The 17,415-nt window shown below is 33.6% G+C and overlaps 1 protein-coding gene across 10 annotated transcripts in view; it reads left to right on the top strand.

Moving 5' to 3' along the window:
• The window catches only part of PTPRK (protein tyrosine phosphatase receptor type K), a 619,180-nt gene that overhangs the window by 373,297 nt on the left and 228,468 nt on the right, over positions 1 to 17,415 (top strand). For all 10 annotated transcript variants that reach the window (XM_086317874.1, XM_086317871.1, XM_086317869.1 and 7 more), the window contains one exon: positions 3,431 to 3,724. In XM_086317874.1, coding sequence (XP_086174000.1) covers positions 3,431 to 3,724 — 294 coding nt within the window. The remainder of the gene's footprint in view (positions 1 to 3,430; positions 3,725 to 17,415) is intronic.

Here is a 17,415-nt window from a genome sequence, read left to right as displayed (position 1 = left end):
ACCAAAATGCATATGCTAATATGAGGCAACTTTTTACCTCCAACATAAAATTTAATATGTATTGGTATATTAGTCTCATTAATGTTAGGTTTCACTTATAATCATGCTCTTAATCAATGTATATGTTTTTAAGCCTCTCTGAATATTGCCACAGTTCCGAATTTGAGCTAGTGCTTTGATTACTGGACTGCCCTTTTGTTGACTTGACCATAGTAAGTGAGATGTAACACTGATGAGAGTGAATTATTGGCCTCTTTGGTCCAAGAACCTGATTACAGCAAACTCAGTTCTTCATGTACACAAAACACTAGTGTTGAATACTAATTTTCAGGTTTAAAATTTATATGCTCCTTGGCAGAAACAAAAAAGCAAAACAGCATCAAATATAGGGCTTGTTGACATGCCTTAGAAATGTAAGGTCTTTTAAAATTCTTAAAATTATGCCTAGTGTGCCAATGAGGAAATTATAATAATAACATGTGCAGGTCTACTCAGCTAATAGTGTATGCATTTTAAAAACTAGATCTCTTGACTTTAAATTTCATTTTCTTGTACATGTCATTTCTTTAAAGGTAGAAATGATAGAAGAAACATTGTGCTTTACTTTTTCACTTGTTTCTAATATATGTTTTGTTGTAGCTTTCCTCTTCTGTTCTCCTCTTTTGTTTTCTCCTTTATTTCCATGACAATAATATGCAGAGTTGTGATGGTTGAGGTTTTATATTCAATGTACACTTATTAGGTCAGGTTTCACCCTACCCATAAATTTATAGATTAATCCCAATGTTTGTTATGTATGATTAATTTGGCAAATTATTCCAATGTAAAATATCAGACCTCTGCACGTTATTGTTCAGCTGTGATATGAGTGAGGCATTGCTGCTCTGGGTTAGAATCCCAGCAAGCTGTGAATTTAGTATCATTTCCTACTTAAATTAGTCAGTACATGAGCCATCTGGAATGAAAACAAACATTACAGATATGAGGCAGCTCAGTTTATTCGCAAAATACAGACTGCTTCTTAAAATATGTGCAACATTTAGATAGTCTGGGAAGATATTTGCATTTTTTCTATTACATTCATTTCTCTATTCAGTTTCATTTTAGTTTAAGATTTAGAAAATATATCAACTCTCTCTTTGTCTACCAAAACTTTTATAAACTTGAAATATAAAAGTTGTTAGACTAGTTGCTGAAATTTCATGGTATGAATTGTCCAGCTTTATTTTGTTTAGCTGATACATGAGAATTCTAAACTATTTTGGTATTATTTAGACTTTTTCTTCTGTAGCTTCTCAATGTAATTCAGCTGTGAATTTATAAATATTAGTTCACCCTATACCCAATTTTGAATATATGCTGTTGAAAAGAATTTTCAAACCATTAGAGATTTTGTACTTAAAATTTATAAATCAGGTGTTAAGCACTACCTTTCTATAAGAAATAGTGATAATTTTAAATGTAAGCAGTTTACAAAGCTCATGGTCCCAGGTGGCTCAGACCGTAAAGCATCTTCCTGCAAGGCAGGAGAGCCAGGTTCAATTCCTGGGTTGGGAAGATCCCCTAGAGAAGAGAATGGCAACCCGTTCCAGTATTCTTGCCTGGAAAATTCCATGGACAGAGGAGCCTGGCAGGCTACAGTCCATGGGGTTGCAAAGAGTCAGACATGACTAAGTGACTACACTACAATACTAGTTTATATAGAATATAGATAATCTTAATCTGAGCTTTATTTTCACTTTAAACAGGAGCAGTAGTGAAGCACAAGTTTATATGATTTTACTGATAACTAGTTTGAAAGCTGTTGTGTAATGATGATTCTTGATGTGACTGACTTTATATTCTTCAAGTCATTTGGGCAGAAAAAAAACTAGTATTACTCACTAGGTACCTCTCCCTCCAACGTCTGATATTTTTAATCTCAGTATCTATTTTCTACATAACTCTCAATTTAAAATGATGAATTTGCTGATTTATTATTTCTCCCTTGCCATGTTATATGAATACCCAATGTGTAGAATAGCTTTGCAGTTAGTAATTACTCAATAAATATTTGTCATATGAATTTTGGAGGAAGATTCTTGAAAATTAACCTGTATAGAGATTTAGTCCAGCTTGATTTATTCCTCATGTTAGGGATGTTTTTAAGACAAGGGTTCATAAGGTGGAAACTATACATTGGAGTTTAAAAGCAAATTCTGGGCTACAACTGGAAATCTGTACCAGAAGTATACGTTTTTTGTTTTTGTTTTTTCCAGTGTTGTATTATAAGCATTCATTGCCATTAAAATAGGAAATCCAGTTTAAAAAAACATCAGCTGTATTTTCTTGTTTCTATCTGCATCTTCTCCTTGAGATGAAGGTGTGGACTCCAAGAGGATTGTGTGGTTGCATTTAATAGCTTTTCTTCATATAATTTGCTTTAACTTTAAAAAAAAAAAACACCTTTGAAACAATAGATTAACACTTTCCCTTAAAGTCTTTTGGATCCCCAAGAAATGTTCTTTCTGAGACTTAAAGAAGCTTCCACCTGATCGCAATGTAATAATTAGAATTCATATGGACAGAGCTAAAGCTATGGGATCTTTCATAAAGTTCAGTATCAGATTTCACCTGTATTGTTGTTGAGGGGAAATAGTTCCCTAATTCATTATTTATCATATTCATAAGTTCAACAATTGATATATTGTTTCCCAAAGTTTCTTTCTAAGGTATTCAAGATTAAATTGCAGTGTACCTTTGACATTTGAGTTTAATCTTTGATGCATTGCTTTATCACATGCTCCTCCCAAAGGCCAGTGATATGTAATGATTTGTGATTTTGCCTCACTGTCAATTTCAGTTTATTATATTGAGAGATAGATGTATGGAAACAAGTCATCATTCGGCATCAGCTCCTGAGTTCAACGTTGCTATGCTTTCTTTTCATTTCATCTGCAAGAAGTCTGCAGAAGTTAAAGAAAAAAAAAAAACAGCAGGAACAAAAACATGACTTGGACATATTTTATGAACAAAATAATTAGTTATAGCAGTATTCATTAATTTGGAGATTTGTCAAGATCCTAGTTCCTCAAGAATGTTAATGTGTACTGTGTTTAGTAGTTAATCAGAGCTATCTATCTCTAAATATTTTCTTTTTATTTCCCTTGGTTACTGTGTCTTAACAAATTTATCTCCTGAAGAGGCATGTTTTCAATTAAAAAAAAAAAAACAAACTTGTGGTAAAAGGGTCATATCCCATCTTGAAAGTATTTGCTCTTTAAAAGTAGAGTTTCCAGACCACTCATTCCCAGTTTTCTTTTAAATATTTATTATGAACTCCTAAATAGAATAGGCCTTAAACCTTTAGAGTTCAAGAGATATAAGTATATCTATGCATTATAGTCTTTTGGGTTTTTAGCTAATGAGATTGTTCATCTGTCTCTCCTAGAACCACCGAGACCCATTGCTCCTCCCCAGCTACTAGGCGTTGGGCCTACATACTTGCTGATTCAGCTAAATGCCAACTCCATCATTGGGGATGGTCCTATTATTCTGAAAGAAGTGGAGTACCGAATGACATCAGGGTCCTGGACAGAAACCCATGCAGTCAATGCGCCAACTTATAAATTATGGCATTTGGATCCAGATACCGAATATGAGATCCGTGTTCTGCTTACAAGACCAGGTGAAGGTGGAACGGGGCTTCCAGGACCTCCACTAATCACCAGAACCAAATGTGCAGGTAAGACTGAAGAGCAGGCTACTCGGCCTAGTGAAGGAATCTAGCATAAGACATAATATTCTTCCAATATTAAAAATTCTAATTATTTGTTACATGATTAGTCATATTATTCTAAGATTTCCAGAGTATTGGTAAATTGTAGCCTTAATTATGTCATAAATTTGACTGATTTAAGGGCAGTGTGAATGTTTCTTTATTATTATTGTTATGAATCTACAGTCTTTTCTTGCATGGTAATTTTGCTCAGCTTTCTTGTATTTAGCCCAAAATCTCTGATTGATGCCAGTGAACCTATTATTGAGAAAGAAAACCTTCACAGTTTAAGCAAGTGTTGAGTACCTTTCTACTATGTGCAAATTGTCTGTCTTGATAATTTTGTTATGGTCAGTGCAGAGGCTGTATCTGATAATACACATAAGAAAAGTTACTTTGAGTCAATCCTCAATAAAGTCTATTCAGAAAATTCTGTTGGGGATTAACACAGCAGCTGGAAACCCAGCTTTAAAATACAGGGGCTTTTCTTAAGTCTTTAAAGCTTGTGTTGTCTTCCTCATGCCTAAAACAGAGTGGTGAAAATAATAGCATATGGAGAAAACAATAAGAAATGACGAAAAGTGAAATAAAAAGTACTGTATAAACATGCATCCTGTTCCTTATTGCAACGTATTATTATAATGAGAAAAATCATTAGCTATTTATTAAATCCACTGATAAGTTTTATTATCTAATTTATTGGGTGCACTTTTATTATACTATTTATTTTATTGTTTTATTGTTGAAAATAGTTTAATTTTTTAATTTAGTTGAAAGAGTTTTTTTTTAATGTAAATCATTATGTTGAAACACCTGCAGAGTTAATTCATAGGTCTGTATGTCTTGAACATTTAAAGATTTAGATTCTGAAAATTGAAAACTAAGACCATAGGGATATATGAAAATGTAAATGCCTGTAATGTGTCTTTTGTTTCTTTGACATCTGTTTAACAGTTACAATATTCTGAGGCTACCCACCAAGAGTACTGATCTAACATTAAAGTAAAATTCATGCAATTACCTAATGTATTGTCATCCCTAAAAATATTTTATTCTGACTCATTTTATATATTCATATTTACATATTTCCTATATAAATATTTAAAGATGCTCACTAGTAGGAAGCTTCACTGCTGAATTTTTAGTCTCAGATTTAGACAATAGACAGTTTTCTAATTTGCTGATTGTGTCGTATGTTTATCTTGTGGTTGGAAAATAGCTTAATCCTGAAGACATTAGGTAAGTCTCTGAGGCTCAGCCTAAATCACACAATTTGCTTTTCACATTTTCAGTACAGCTAAGTCTTTTCATTTTAAGTAATGTGACAAATTATTCTTATTGTAGTAGATGAATTTCCTGTGGGGAAAAGCAAGTTGACTCTACAACCTCAACTAGTCAGAGAAATAATTTAAAAAGGAAGCAATATGGAAACTGAGAAGTGACTCACTCTTCCAAAATTAACATCCAGTGGTAACATAAAATGAGGAGCGGTGGGGTCTGTTTTATTGGAGAAATTATCCACACATATTTTCTGATAAAATTACCTTTCTCTCCCTTTACATTTAATCCTTACAAGGTATATACAAACAAAAGTAATACATGTTAATTTACTATTCAAGTGAGCTTCCTCTTGATTTCTGGGCCCAGACTTCTTTCTTTTAAATATCTCATCTGCCTTATTTTTTACCAAAATAGATCCTTAAAAATTAGCAGTACCACACAATGATTTGTTAATATAATGTAATTTTTAAACTAGAAATTATTTGAAATTGGTCATTGGTCTAAAGGCCAATGGAAATTGAAAATAAATGAAATTGTGTTTTGGGGCTAGTTATGCTGTATTAAGTGGATGGAAACAACATTTTGAGGAACATTGATTTATCCCTGTTAAATGCTTATGTTCAGAATGCCTATTGAGCTGAAATAAGTAAAAATATGACTGTAAAGTGCTTTGAGGTATTTTACTTTGAGAATAACCTTATCTTTGTGGGAGGGGACAGAGTAAAAATAACTTATGCTCATAGGTGCTTTCAAATTTATAAATGTCTTGACATTTTTAAATTATATTGGTCTATTTTTGATATGTGAAAAACATTTAATTTGTGGGTTCTGTGGCATAAAATGGTATGAAGCTCATTCATTTGCAGTTTTACTTCCAACCATAAAACAGTTTTTGAAACTATCTTTCACATGTGGTGAGTCTTTGTCACATATCTTTATTAATTTATTAATGTTCTCATAGGTGTGTTTGATGTAGGTTTTATGGTAAAAAATGCTTATAGACTAGATTTTCAAGTACATTGTAGACTGGAGAGAAACTATGGTTACTGTTTTATAGGAATGTCTACTAATTATGCTCTCTTATTAGCAAAAGAGGGAAAACTTACGGAATTAGATGTTCTATTAGCTTTTAAATCTCTGAAAAGCAGAAGTTGGGTATAACTGATGAACATCACATATCTAAATACAGTCAGTATAGGTTAAAATTATGACGTCCGTCTACTTCCCCTCTTCAAGAGTTCTTTCCCGAGTTTAAGATCCTTCAGACCCTACCAGCGTGAGTATCATCACTGGCCTCAGTCTGGTGTTTTATAGCAACGAACAGAACACAACTTATGCTGACTATGATATTCTCTGATATTTAGTACAAAAATTCTTCATAATCTGGGAAAATAATCCCTTTGAGATGACAAAGATAACTTTTGGAGAGGTTCTCATCTAATTCTATTAAATTGTGTAAACTCTGAATATTGTTTCTGTAAACCATTCCATTTTAAGAAATACTAGTCGGATGCCATGTTGTAGGGTAATGTTTTACCATTAGTATCATCTGGTTGAATATTTTTGTTTTGAAATAGCTATTTTAATGCATTCTACGTGTTAGACCACCAAGAAGCCTTGAAGATAAGTATAATTTTTTTTAGCTCTGTGTGTGTGTCTGATATCAATTTCACATGAATTTTTTATAAGTAACAAATAGGGTGATGATGACTTCCTGCCTCTCAGAAATTCTTATTTTTTTATTTTGGTTTATCACAAAGGAAAAATCCTTGACTACTAGATACCTATCAGAGAGTAATTAGTTTATATTTACTGTCTTAAAAACTCCATTTTAATGTAGTGAAGCCTTTTAAATTTTACTTCTGGCAATAGTAATTTTTTTTTCTTGGCAGAAATCTGCCAATAAATAATTTTACAGCAAGTTAATGAGTTGGCTTTATTTATGTGTGTTAATGAGTAAGTTTTATATTTTAAATGCAAATGTACATTTTCATAATACAGTATTGATTGATGTTGCCTTATAATTACTTGGATATTATTATCCCAGTTTTGTAGCTGGTGAATGTAAGACTTAGGAAAAACAAAGTAAAAAATAATGATTTGTCTAATCTTCAGTCAACTGGGCAACCGGGGCTCATACCTATTTTCTGGTACTTGAAAAACTGAATTCTTTCCCTCTTGCTCCTACTATGGGCATTTCTTTTCCCCCCTTCAGAAGAATGTAGCATGGATATATGAAAGTATGGTATCTGGGAGGGGTGTACATTTTTATAAAATAGAATCTGCATGGCTGAATTATTCCTTGAGAAAACATAGCTTAATATTTGCAATTTCAGTTTTATTGAAAGCACAATTGATTAGTGTGCTTAACACTCAAGTATACACTCTTTGAAATATTTTAGACAGGTAAAGAAGTGTAAAATATGTTTTACTCTATCCTTTTCTGAAAATGTTCTGCCTAGTTGCCAAAGCATTTCTTTGTTTTCCTTCTGAAGTACATTAAAATCATTTGGTAAGTACGATTACCTGCTTCAGGGTCACTCAAGTTAGGAGAGGTGGTAATTACAGCCTCTGGTGGCTGTAGCCAGCTCTGCTTGCCTCTTGCTTCTCTTTGTGCCTGAGGGTATGATTCCTTCACTGTTAGCTTACAGCCTGACCCATGTTATTGTTCACATAATGCTTTTTCAAGCATTTTATACATTTTAAAAAATGTGTAAATGTGAAGTTGTCTTAAATGGGAAGTAATTCAAAAACTCCATTGAACAATCAAAGACAGCACACTTGTTTTTTCAGTGTGTCTATTTCCCCTGGGTATGCCATCTGGTATAGAAGCTGAGAAAATACAGTTTTCTCTTTCTCTTATTAAATGGAAATAAAATATGCCATCATCAGAAATTGTCTGCATTGCATGTTTTGGCAATTGCATGTTAAAATTGCTCTTTTAAATTGCCTTCTGCTTCTGGGTAACCCATTGTGGCACTGCTTTATGATTAACTGACATTTTAGAAGCATCTCCTTTATAGGGAAGGTCAAGAGTTCAGGGTGTCCATAACGTAATATATTTACACAGTTGGGAAAGCTACTCTCTACTCTTATATTGAAGTTCAGTGCTCTTGGCAGTTTTCATTGAAACATGTAGATCTATGAAGCGGTGAAAAAAGAGTGTGTCGTATTTTAAATGTAAGCATTTACTCAAACTGCTTTTTCTCTCCTAAGTCCAAAATGGAAGAAAACAAAACAATACTCAGGCATACACCAGAAACAGCAAAGTATGGAATTAAATTTTGGCCTTTTGGCTGTGGTATCATCAGCAAAATGGAACCATATGTTGATTTTTATTGTGGTCAAAGATAGTTACCAGTCACAGCTATTCATCACTGAACCTCAGCCTTGCAGTTACACAAAAACTAAATTAAATAAACAACTCTGTAAGAATTGGTATGGTTTATCAGTGTAAGGATGCCATACTATTTTATTTCAACTAAAGATTTTTATCATGGTTTGTTTTAAAATTTTTTGAAATTTATTGATTTCTTATATATGATCTTTATATGAATTCTTTATTATTTTTGAATTTTAAAAGGTTATTATTATTGAAGTCAAATAATACAAAGATAAAAAGCCATAAGAAAAGTAATAGAAAACAACATTTCTTCCATTTTCTTAAAAATCTAAAAGGGTAAAACCCTTACAAAAAATTTTTTTTCTCTTTTAGTAAGTAATAAGTGATACCATTTTTCAGATTCTATAGGGAATATTTGTTTGAAAGACATTTATCTATTCAGAGAAAATTCTGTTGGCTTTTTTGTTTGTTAACAACATTGGGTTATATACTAAGTCTTCTAAGCTATACAAGCAGTTCCTTGCACTTCAGTTCCCAGCAGTCACAAGGGACAGCCTCATAAACAAAGAGTAAAATGCAAAGTGAAAGGACTTTAGAGGAAGAATTTCTTCCTCCTTTTCAAGAAAGTGTTTTAGAGAAGCTATCACCAGGAAAGGATGGCTTTTAAGCTGGATCTTAAAAATTGACTATGAGTTTTTAAAGCAGAAACAACAGAAAATAGACAAAAAAAATGGAGGAATCACATGTTTATCCCAGTTATAAACATTGCTGAGTTTTGGGGGGTTCTGAAAATAGATGGAGCATTGGCTGACTCTGAGCTGTGGTAGAATTGAAGCTCTGGGTGGGATGTGGCCAGGGTTAACATAACCCAGACTGCTCTTCTGTTGTTTTTAAGAAGCAGACTGACACGACTGGATTTGCTTTTAGAAAGATCTTTTCATCTCTGTGGAAGAGGAGTTAGAGCTTAGGAAAGACTGGGAGTAGAAACAGCATGAACACATGCTTATAATCTTAATTATACTGACTGTAATCTGCTCTACAAGCATGTCTCTCTTATTTTAGATCAGAAATGAAAAATCTATAAACTCCTAGAAAATATTATTGTTTCTAATAATCAAGAAAGTTCTTTTCATTAAAGGGATTTTAAAAACTAGCTTACTTTAATTGTTTGATTTACTTTTCAAGTATGCGGGCCAACCACTCCAGTACTCTTGCCTGGAAAATCCCATGGGCGGAGGAGCCTGGTAGGTTACAGTCCATGGGATCACAAAGAGTCGGACACAACTGAGCGACTTCACTTTCACTTTTCACTTTCATGCACTGGAGAAGGAAATGGCAACCCACTCCAGTGTTCTTGCCTGGAGAATCCCAGGAATGGCTGCCGTCTTTGGGGTCACACAGAGTCGGACATGACTGAAGCGCTTAGCAGCAGCAGCAGTGCTTTAATACACATGCAGAATCCATGGTATAACACATTATTTTAGGGGAGAAAAATTTTGACAGATTAGAGAGAAATTCAAGACCTATTGTGTATTTGATGGCATATTTGTTCATTTCATTAATTTTTTGAGGTCAGAGTTGCATACATAGCCACACTGAAGACTGCAAAAGATACAGTATTAATAAGACAGGATTCCTACTCTTCAGGAACTGCCTGTCTAGTGTTAGGACCATAATGACAATAAAAGCATACTAAGTGATATAATAAAAATACAAAGCACTTTGGAACTCCAGAGATGCGAAGATTAATTTTTGACCCCAAAACAATTTTTCTCAAGCAATAAGTTTGAAAACACTATCACTGTTTTTTAAACACAGCTGGATTAACACTTCTCTAAGCCTTACCCCTAATTCCTTAACTGTGAAATAATGCATAAAACAATGTTAGGCCAGTAGTCACCATAAGGACAATTTGCCTTCTCTTTTTCCTGTTCTGTTAACACATAGGAACTATATGTACAGATGGAGGTATTATATTGAAAATATAATTCACGTTCCTAATTCAAGTTATCAAAGTATTTGTTGTGTTGTTGCTTTTGATTCTCTGTGTTTCATGGATTATAGAAATGTTAAATTTCCAGGGAGAGAGAGATTAACATAATATCATCAACTTCTGTTAACTCTGCTAATGGTCTATAATGCTGGGAACCCCCAGCCTAAAACTGATGAAAGTTGAACAAATATGAAATGCTCTTTTCCACTGCCCATCTTGGTTCTTCTCAGGCATGGGATCTACCATTAACTATACATACTTCATGGCACATTTTCTTCTAGCTGTGTCATTAACTAAATAGAGTTGGGTTGCTTGCAGCTTGAAATTGTCTTCTTTTGACTTATATGGCTGCTAGAAAGCATTTGGTAACCAGTAAAAATGACCACTTTTAGTTTATCTACAGTACTTTACTACATGCTGTCTGTCAACAGTGTCACTGAGTACTCTTTATTGACTTCATTTGTTTTTATTGAATTATGCAATAAAGCTGACAAGTGGAAATGATTTGAGTAACAGCATCAGTTCTATTAAATATCCTGGATATCCCCTCTGGTCCTAGGTCTTTTAGTTGATATTAGGAAGTAGAAATAGAAGTAAAAATGTATTAATAGTGTCAAATGATAATAAAGGTAAGAACGTCTGAAGAACAAACCAGTGCAGGTAGAGTTAAGAAACTGTGGATCATGTTGGTCTTCAGTGGTGCCATTGTGGTTACACTGGTGTGTAGAATTGTTCTTGGTTTTATTCCTTTTTAACTTGATTTTCTTTCTCTGTCTTCAGTTGTCACTGTCTGTTTAATTCCTTCTTTGAATTATAATTTTTTTTCCTTTGGAATAAAAAGTAAAATTTTTAAAATCAGGATTTGGCAAAAAAAATTGCAGCCACATTTTCCTTGGGGATGTTTGATGGGGAGGAGTACTGATTATTGTTTTGGGAATTCACTTATTTTGAATCATTCTAGTTTTAATTACCATTTTTGAAGAGTGTTGGTCATTCTATATAATATCACAAATGGAAAAAATTACTTTATAAAGGTGTATCTCATTATTTTCTTATTTTAACTTTACTCTTAAGAAAATCTAAAATCATCTTAGAATTTCACATTTTGATCTTAAATGTCTTCATACAAGATACGGCCTTATAGCTAATAATTACTATAAGGGTGATTTTTTCCATCCGTTTCTATTTCCACCAACCTGTGTATAAACCACAGGCTTCCCCAGTGGTCAGCAGTAAAGAATCTGCTGTAATACAGGAGACTCAGGAGAAGCAGATTCGATCCCTGGGTTGGGAAAATACCCTGGAGGTTCTTGCCTAGAGAATCCCATGGACTGAGGAGTCTGGTGGGCTACAATCCATAGGGTCACAAAGAGATGGACAGGACTGAAGTGACTGAACACACAGGCATGCACGCATACAGAGGAGAAAAAAAGCATAATCAAAGGAAAGATAATGAGTGAATTTTAATCTCAGATATTGTAAGTAACATTATACTATGTGAATCCAATAAAAAATGAACTTCAAAGGGCAGAAATTCATGCCTTTCATGTCATCCTAAGCAAGATATGTGCAAATTCAGCTGTCACTGCATATGATATGGCCTAGAAACCATTGAGTGATGTCCATTTTAATTGTCTCAGCCAAATAATATGAGCCAAGTTTGAATTTAAATAGCTTATCTTTTATTCTCTGGCTTTGTTACTCTTTCCCACCTCTATGTAGTCGTTCATGAGTAAAGAATAATAATCAAGCAAAAAAAGTTTATTTTTACCTGATACTTTATTTTTAAGAAGGTACTGTTAAAATATATGAACATCATATTTTTGTACTAATGTTACATGTGATTCTATAATACTTTTGTATTTATAATACAAAACACATACCTTTAACACATACACACACACACACACACACACACACACACACACACATATATATAATAGACTCCTCTTTTAAAAGTAAATATAGAGGAAAGTGAAATAACTAGTGTGCCAATTATTAAGGATTTCTTAATAGCACCATATGCATAGATGCTTGCTCAAAATTCAGGTCACATTTACTGGAAGTCATATCGCTTTGCTAGACATTTTTCTTCTCGAAGATATATCTTACAGGTAAACAGAGGTATGGATATCTAGTTTTGAAGTATACATGGCAGTAATCTTTGCAAAGTTTGTTTATATGCTTTTATGAATTTGCAACTCTATTTGCCATCCAGTAAATTATAACACTAAAAGAAGTTTAAGAATATATTTTAGATGTTTAATTTCTCCAATACTAACCAATATAATTCTAAAGTATTATTCATTTTATCACCTTTATATATAGCATTTTAAAGCATTTGGAAAAACTTAATGTAACTTAAAAACAAATCGGCATATTGATGAATCTGTGAACTTGGACAGATATTGGAGCTCTACCTAGTAGTTAAAGAACTACAATATGAAAATAGCAATAGCTGTTCCCTCACCACGCATTATCATGAAATCATATTGCTGTAGGCCATGATATTTTTATACACTAATTAATATACATCAGATTATTAGCATAGATTCTCTGATGGTTTGGGCCAGCAATTGTGTTTTCCTTGATTTAGTCATTAAATTTTGAGCTCCTACCAGCACTGTGAAAGCTGGGCTTAAAGTAATGAAGAGATGGCAACTTTTCTCACCTATCTTACTTTTAAAAGAAAAATTAACAGGTAATTTAGTTAACTTCTTATAACAAGTGACAATGTAGAAACTGACTCATCATTCTATGTAATTTTCTTAAATAGATTTTTTCCTGTGTATTTCTACATCACGTAAAATACATCAGTAGAATACAGAACTCTGCTTATTTTTGAAAGCAACAGGGAGAAAAGTTCTTCTCTGAATCCTTCTCTCTGGATCAGATTAATTCTTTAATTTCTGCTTCCTTTTTATTTCTGGTTTACTGTTCACCAAAGGAGAAACTCATTTTTGTAAGGCTAAGCTCCAGCAATGAACCAGTTACTTTTACAAAAGGTCAGCTCATTGAATTAAATTAATACTTGATTTTCTCAGCTTAAAGGAACCAGTTTAGGTTTTCTTTTAACATTTTTACAGTCAATTTCAACAATTTGGGTGCCATCTTTAGAAATTATATAACTAAGGGATACTAAAAAGCAGAATTATTGTTCCCGAGTTCCCTTTTGTGTTTCTCCATTCTCTCCTCTGGTGAATTCTGCATCATAGGTATGTGTGTACACTCTGCACGTGTCTGCTCTCTAATACAACCAACTTTGCTCTGCTTAGAAGCAGAAAATGTGACAAGGGAGCACTAACTATCCCTAAGCTTAAGATTTTGGGAGGTTCTTTACTACAGTCCCAGATTTTGTGAAGACTTCATTAGAATTTACCCACTAAAATAGTTTTTATAAATTATACATAAGAAAGCATCCCACTAAATTTCACAAATAGAATTTTCTTTAAAAGCACTCTTTTTCTTATTTATTGCTATTGAAGTATAGTTATTTTACAATGTTGTTAACTCTTGTGTTAAACACCGAAGTGTTTCAGTTATACATTATACATGTGTGCATTCTAAGTCGCTTCAGTAGTGTCCAGCTCTTTGCAACCCCAAGGACTGTAGCCTGCCAGGCTCCTCTGTCCATGGAATTCTTCAGGTAGGAATACTGGAGTGGTTTGCCATGCCCTCCTCCAGGGGATCTTCCTGACGCAGGGATGGAACCCACGTCTCTTGTGTGTTCTGCATTGGTAGGCGGGTTCTTTACCTCTAGCTCCACTTGGGAAGCCCACACTTTATATATACTTTCTTTTTAAAATTTTCTTTTCCATTATGGTTTATCATAGCATTTTTTAAATTGGAGGATAATTGCTTTCAATGTTGTTTTAGTTTCTGGTGTACGGCACTGTGAATCACCTATAAGTATACATATATCCCTTGTTGAGCCCAACAGTGTCTATACATTTTTGTCATTTTTGTCAATACAGTATTACTCTTCTCTACGCTCATGCTTTTTCTTTAAGATATAAACGTTAAGATATATACAATTTATTTTACATTCTATTTTATTTACCATGACATTAACTGATTTCCTTGTTTCTACAGGACATTCGAACCATCATCTTTAATGATTGCTTAATATTCTATTGAATATATGTGCTAGAATATATTTAACCATCCTATTAGTGAAAGAAAGCTTAGGCTAACACCAGTGATTGGCTATTGTGAATGTTACAATGAGGATTGTGCATTTGCTTTTTTCTACATGATTGAAAAGTTCTTGACACATACTCTTCAATTTCTCTGTAAGTACTGTATTAATGCACTTTACTGGATCAGCAAGGGCATGCATGCCATTTTAGCACAAGAAAGTACTTTATAATTAATCAAGTCCATGTCCCCCATTTATCACTGTTCTGGGCACTGGGACTCAGTGAGGTGATCTGACCAATATTTTACTATTATTAGATAAGAAAACCAAGACTGTCATTCAGATTGCATTTCTTGTCTTTTGCATGAGTGTCTCCTACAGGTCAGACAATACCTTAACTGCTGGTCATACTAAAATGAAAATTCTGCTCTGTAGCCACTCAAAATCTGGGGAATCATGTTCATAGTAATTCCCATGCATTGAGTACTTACTATGCATGATGCACTAGTGTAAAGTCTTAGATTCAGATCCCGGCTGCCTTGAATGCATTTCTTTGCTGAGCTACCTAGAGAGGTTATCAGATTGACTTATGGGTAAATAATTAGACAAATAAGTGGCATGAGAGATATGCTTTTAGTCTATGGAAGCATAAAGGAGCCTTGAATTTGAAGTAGGAGTAGAATTTCATGAGGCAGCAGATCATGAGAATTAGCAAATATCAATTGAGATTTGTGAGTCAGTAAAATCTAGATTGAATGCTGGCTCTAATATTTACTGATAGGCAAGTAATAGTCTCTCCAATATTTCATATTGTCATGTATAAAAATAATGATGTATAATTGTACCTGCCCAACTTGCCATTTGTGAGATAATCAGCCAAGTGTTAAAACTGAGAAACGATTGTTAAATTTTCAGGAATTTTGCCAGTGGTTTTAAAATTATTATTAAAAAATAAATCACACAAACTTTTACAGATATATCAATTATCCTTTAAATAAAAGTAATACGTACTCAAAGCTTCCTAATTATTTTAACATATTGAATTATTATCTGTATTCTTGAGAAATTGATGTCTATTTTATCTGTATGTTGGAGATATAATGACACACTAATGCTCATCTCTTACGGTTCTGTCTTGAGAAGCTTAAAACTATAGTTGGAGTATTTGAGCGTGGAGACTCACAAATGCTACAGATCACGGCTTTGTCCCTCACCATCTCCTCTGCTTTCTAGAGAGCCAAAATCATGTTGAAAATGTTAGACATTTTCCAGCACACTGCTAGAGATAATGTGTGTAAAGTGCTTCCTTAGCACAGATGCAGCAGCCCATAGTAAATATTAGCCTTTTTTACTTAACAAGCCATTACATTAAAATACATTTTTTCTGAGATTTAAAATGATTATAAACATGTAGACTATCTGAAAGAATTATGAACTGAATACCCATATATCCACCACTACGTTTTCTTTCATTGTATTTGCTATCTCACACATCTATTCACCTTTCCAACTTTTTCTTTGTCCATCTTAACCTTATAACATTATTTTAATATATTAGAATATTTTGCTCAAGGGAGTGATTTTAAAGATTGGTTAGTTTGAATGTTTTTATTAAAATGGAATGGTTTGGCTTTTAGAAATATTTCTCTAGTGGTAGTTTGGGAAAAGGATTGAAAGGAAATTTCAGGACATTTAGAGGTTTCAGAAGGAAATGGCAACCCACTCCAGTGTTCTTGCCTGGAGAATCCCAGGGATTGGGGAGCCTGGTGGCTGCCGTCTATGGGGTCGCACAGAGTCGGACACGACTGAAGCGACTTAGCAGCAGCAGCAGCAATATCATTCTAGGCAAAAATTGATCAGTGCTTGAACTGAAACAGTACAAACAAGGATTCCGGTACTGAGGCAGAGTTGAAAGAGATTGAGAGATGCAATCTGTAGAATTTTGAGACATTGGAAGGAATTCTGGCTTGAAAAATTAAGGTATAGTGACAAGTTTTAACTTGATGAGGTAAAACTTTGGGAAAGTGTTAGAAGGGAGGTTGCTCTGTTTAGGTATAGTCATGGGTCCACAGTTCAGTAGAGAGGAAAAAGAACAGGATTTATAGATTGGGCATCATCACCATTTCATTTTGTGATTTTGGAGTCATGGGTATGCTTTCCTTGAATTAAGCATTCAAGTAAATTTTGTTCAACCATTTTTAAAAAACCATACTCTTTTTCAGGGAGTTGAATTATACTGGATAACTTAGTATCTTTTTGGATTACTGAAGCTGTTAAATGATTTTTATGTAGAACCAATAAAAACATATAAAGTGACTATTTTTTATTTACAAATGCATTAAACTCGATCAGTATATACTTTAAAAAGACTGGTCAGTTTGTCAAATTGTGAATTCCATAGTTGCTTTTTTAAGTGTTCCCCATAATGGTTAGCTTAGAGCATTATGCTAAAGACAGAATAAAAATGTGGTTTCATGTTGGTTTTTGTCAGCTGATCCTTGGTGAACTTGCCAAGGATCTGTTCTGTGCACTTTTGTCTCCTTTCTCATCTGCTCTCTTACCTCCTTTGACACCTCATCTCAAAGATTCATGATGCTTTTATGCAGAAGGCATGCCCATTAGGTATCTCCACACCTTGACAGGAGAGGGTCATGAATATATGTGGGAGGGATTAGTCTCAGAGGGTGCATGGTCATTCTTAGGGTTTCTAGTATGGCTAAATAGTTAGGTAAACACTGATACTCTATTAGAACTTTGAGCTATAAGAACTTACTTTTTTCAATTTTGTATCAAAGTCTATGCCTGAGTGCTTTGAGAATCAACTAAAATAATTATTCTGATTCTTTAAAAACTCAGTTCAGGAACCTCTGTAGGACAGATTTAAATAACTAGACTTTTCAAGG

Source organism: Bos grunniens, chromosome 9 (genome assembly GCF_055505025.1).
Source record: "Bos grunniens cultivar Pamir isolate PY7600 chromosome 9, Bosgru_T2T1.0, whole genome shotgun sequence".
In the NCBI taxonomy this organism is placed as follows: Eukaryota; Metazoa; Chordata; class Mammalia; order Artiodactyla; family Bovidae; genus Bos; species Bos grunniens.
This window is presented reverse-complemented; position numbering and strand designations above follow the sequence as displayed.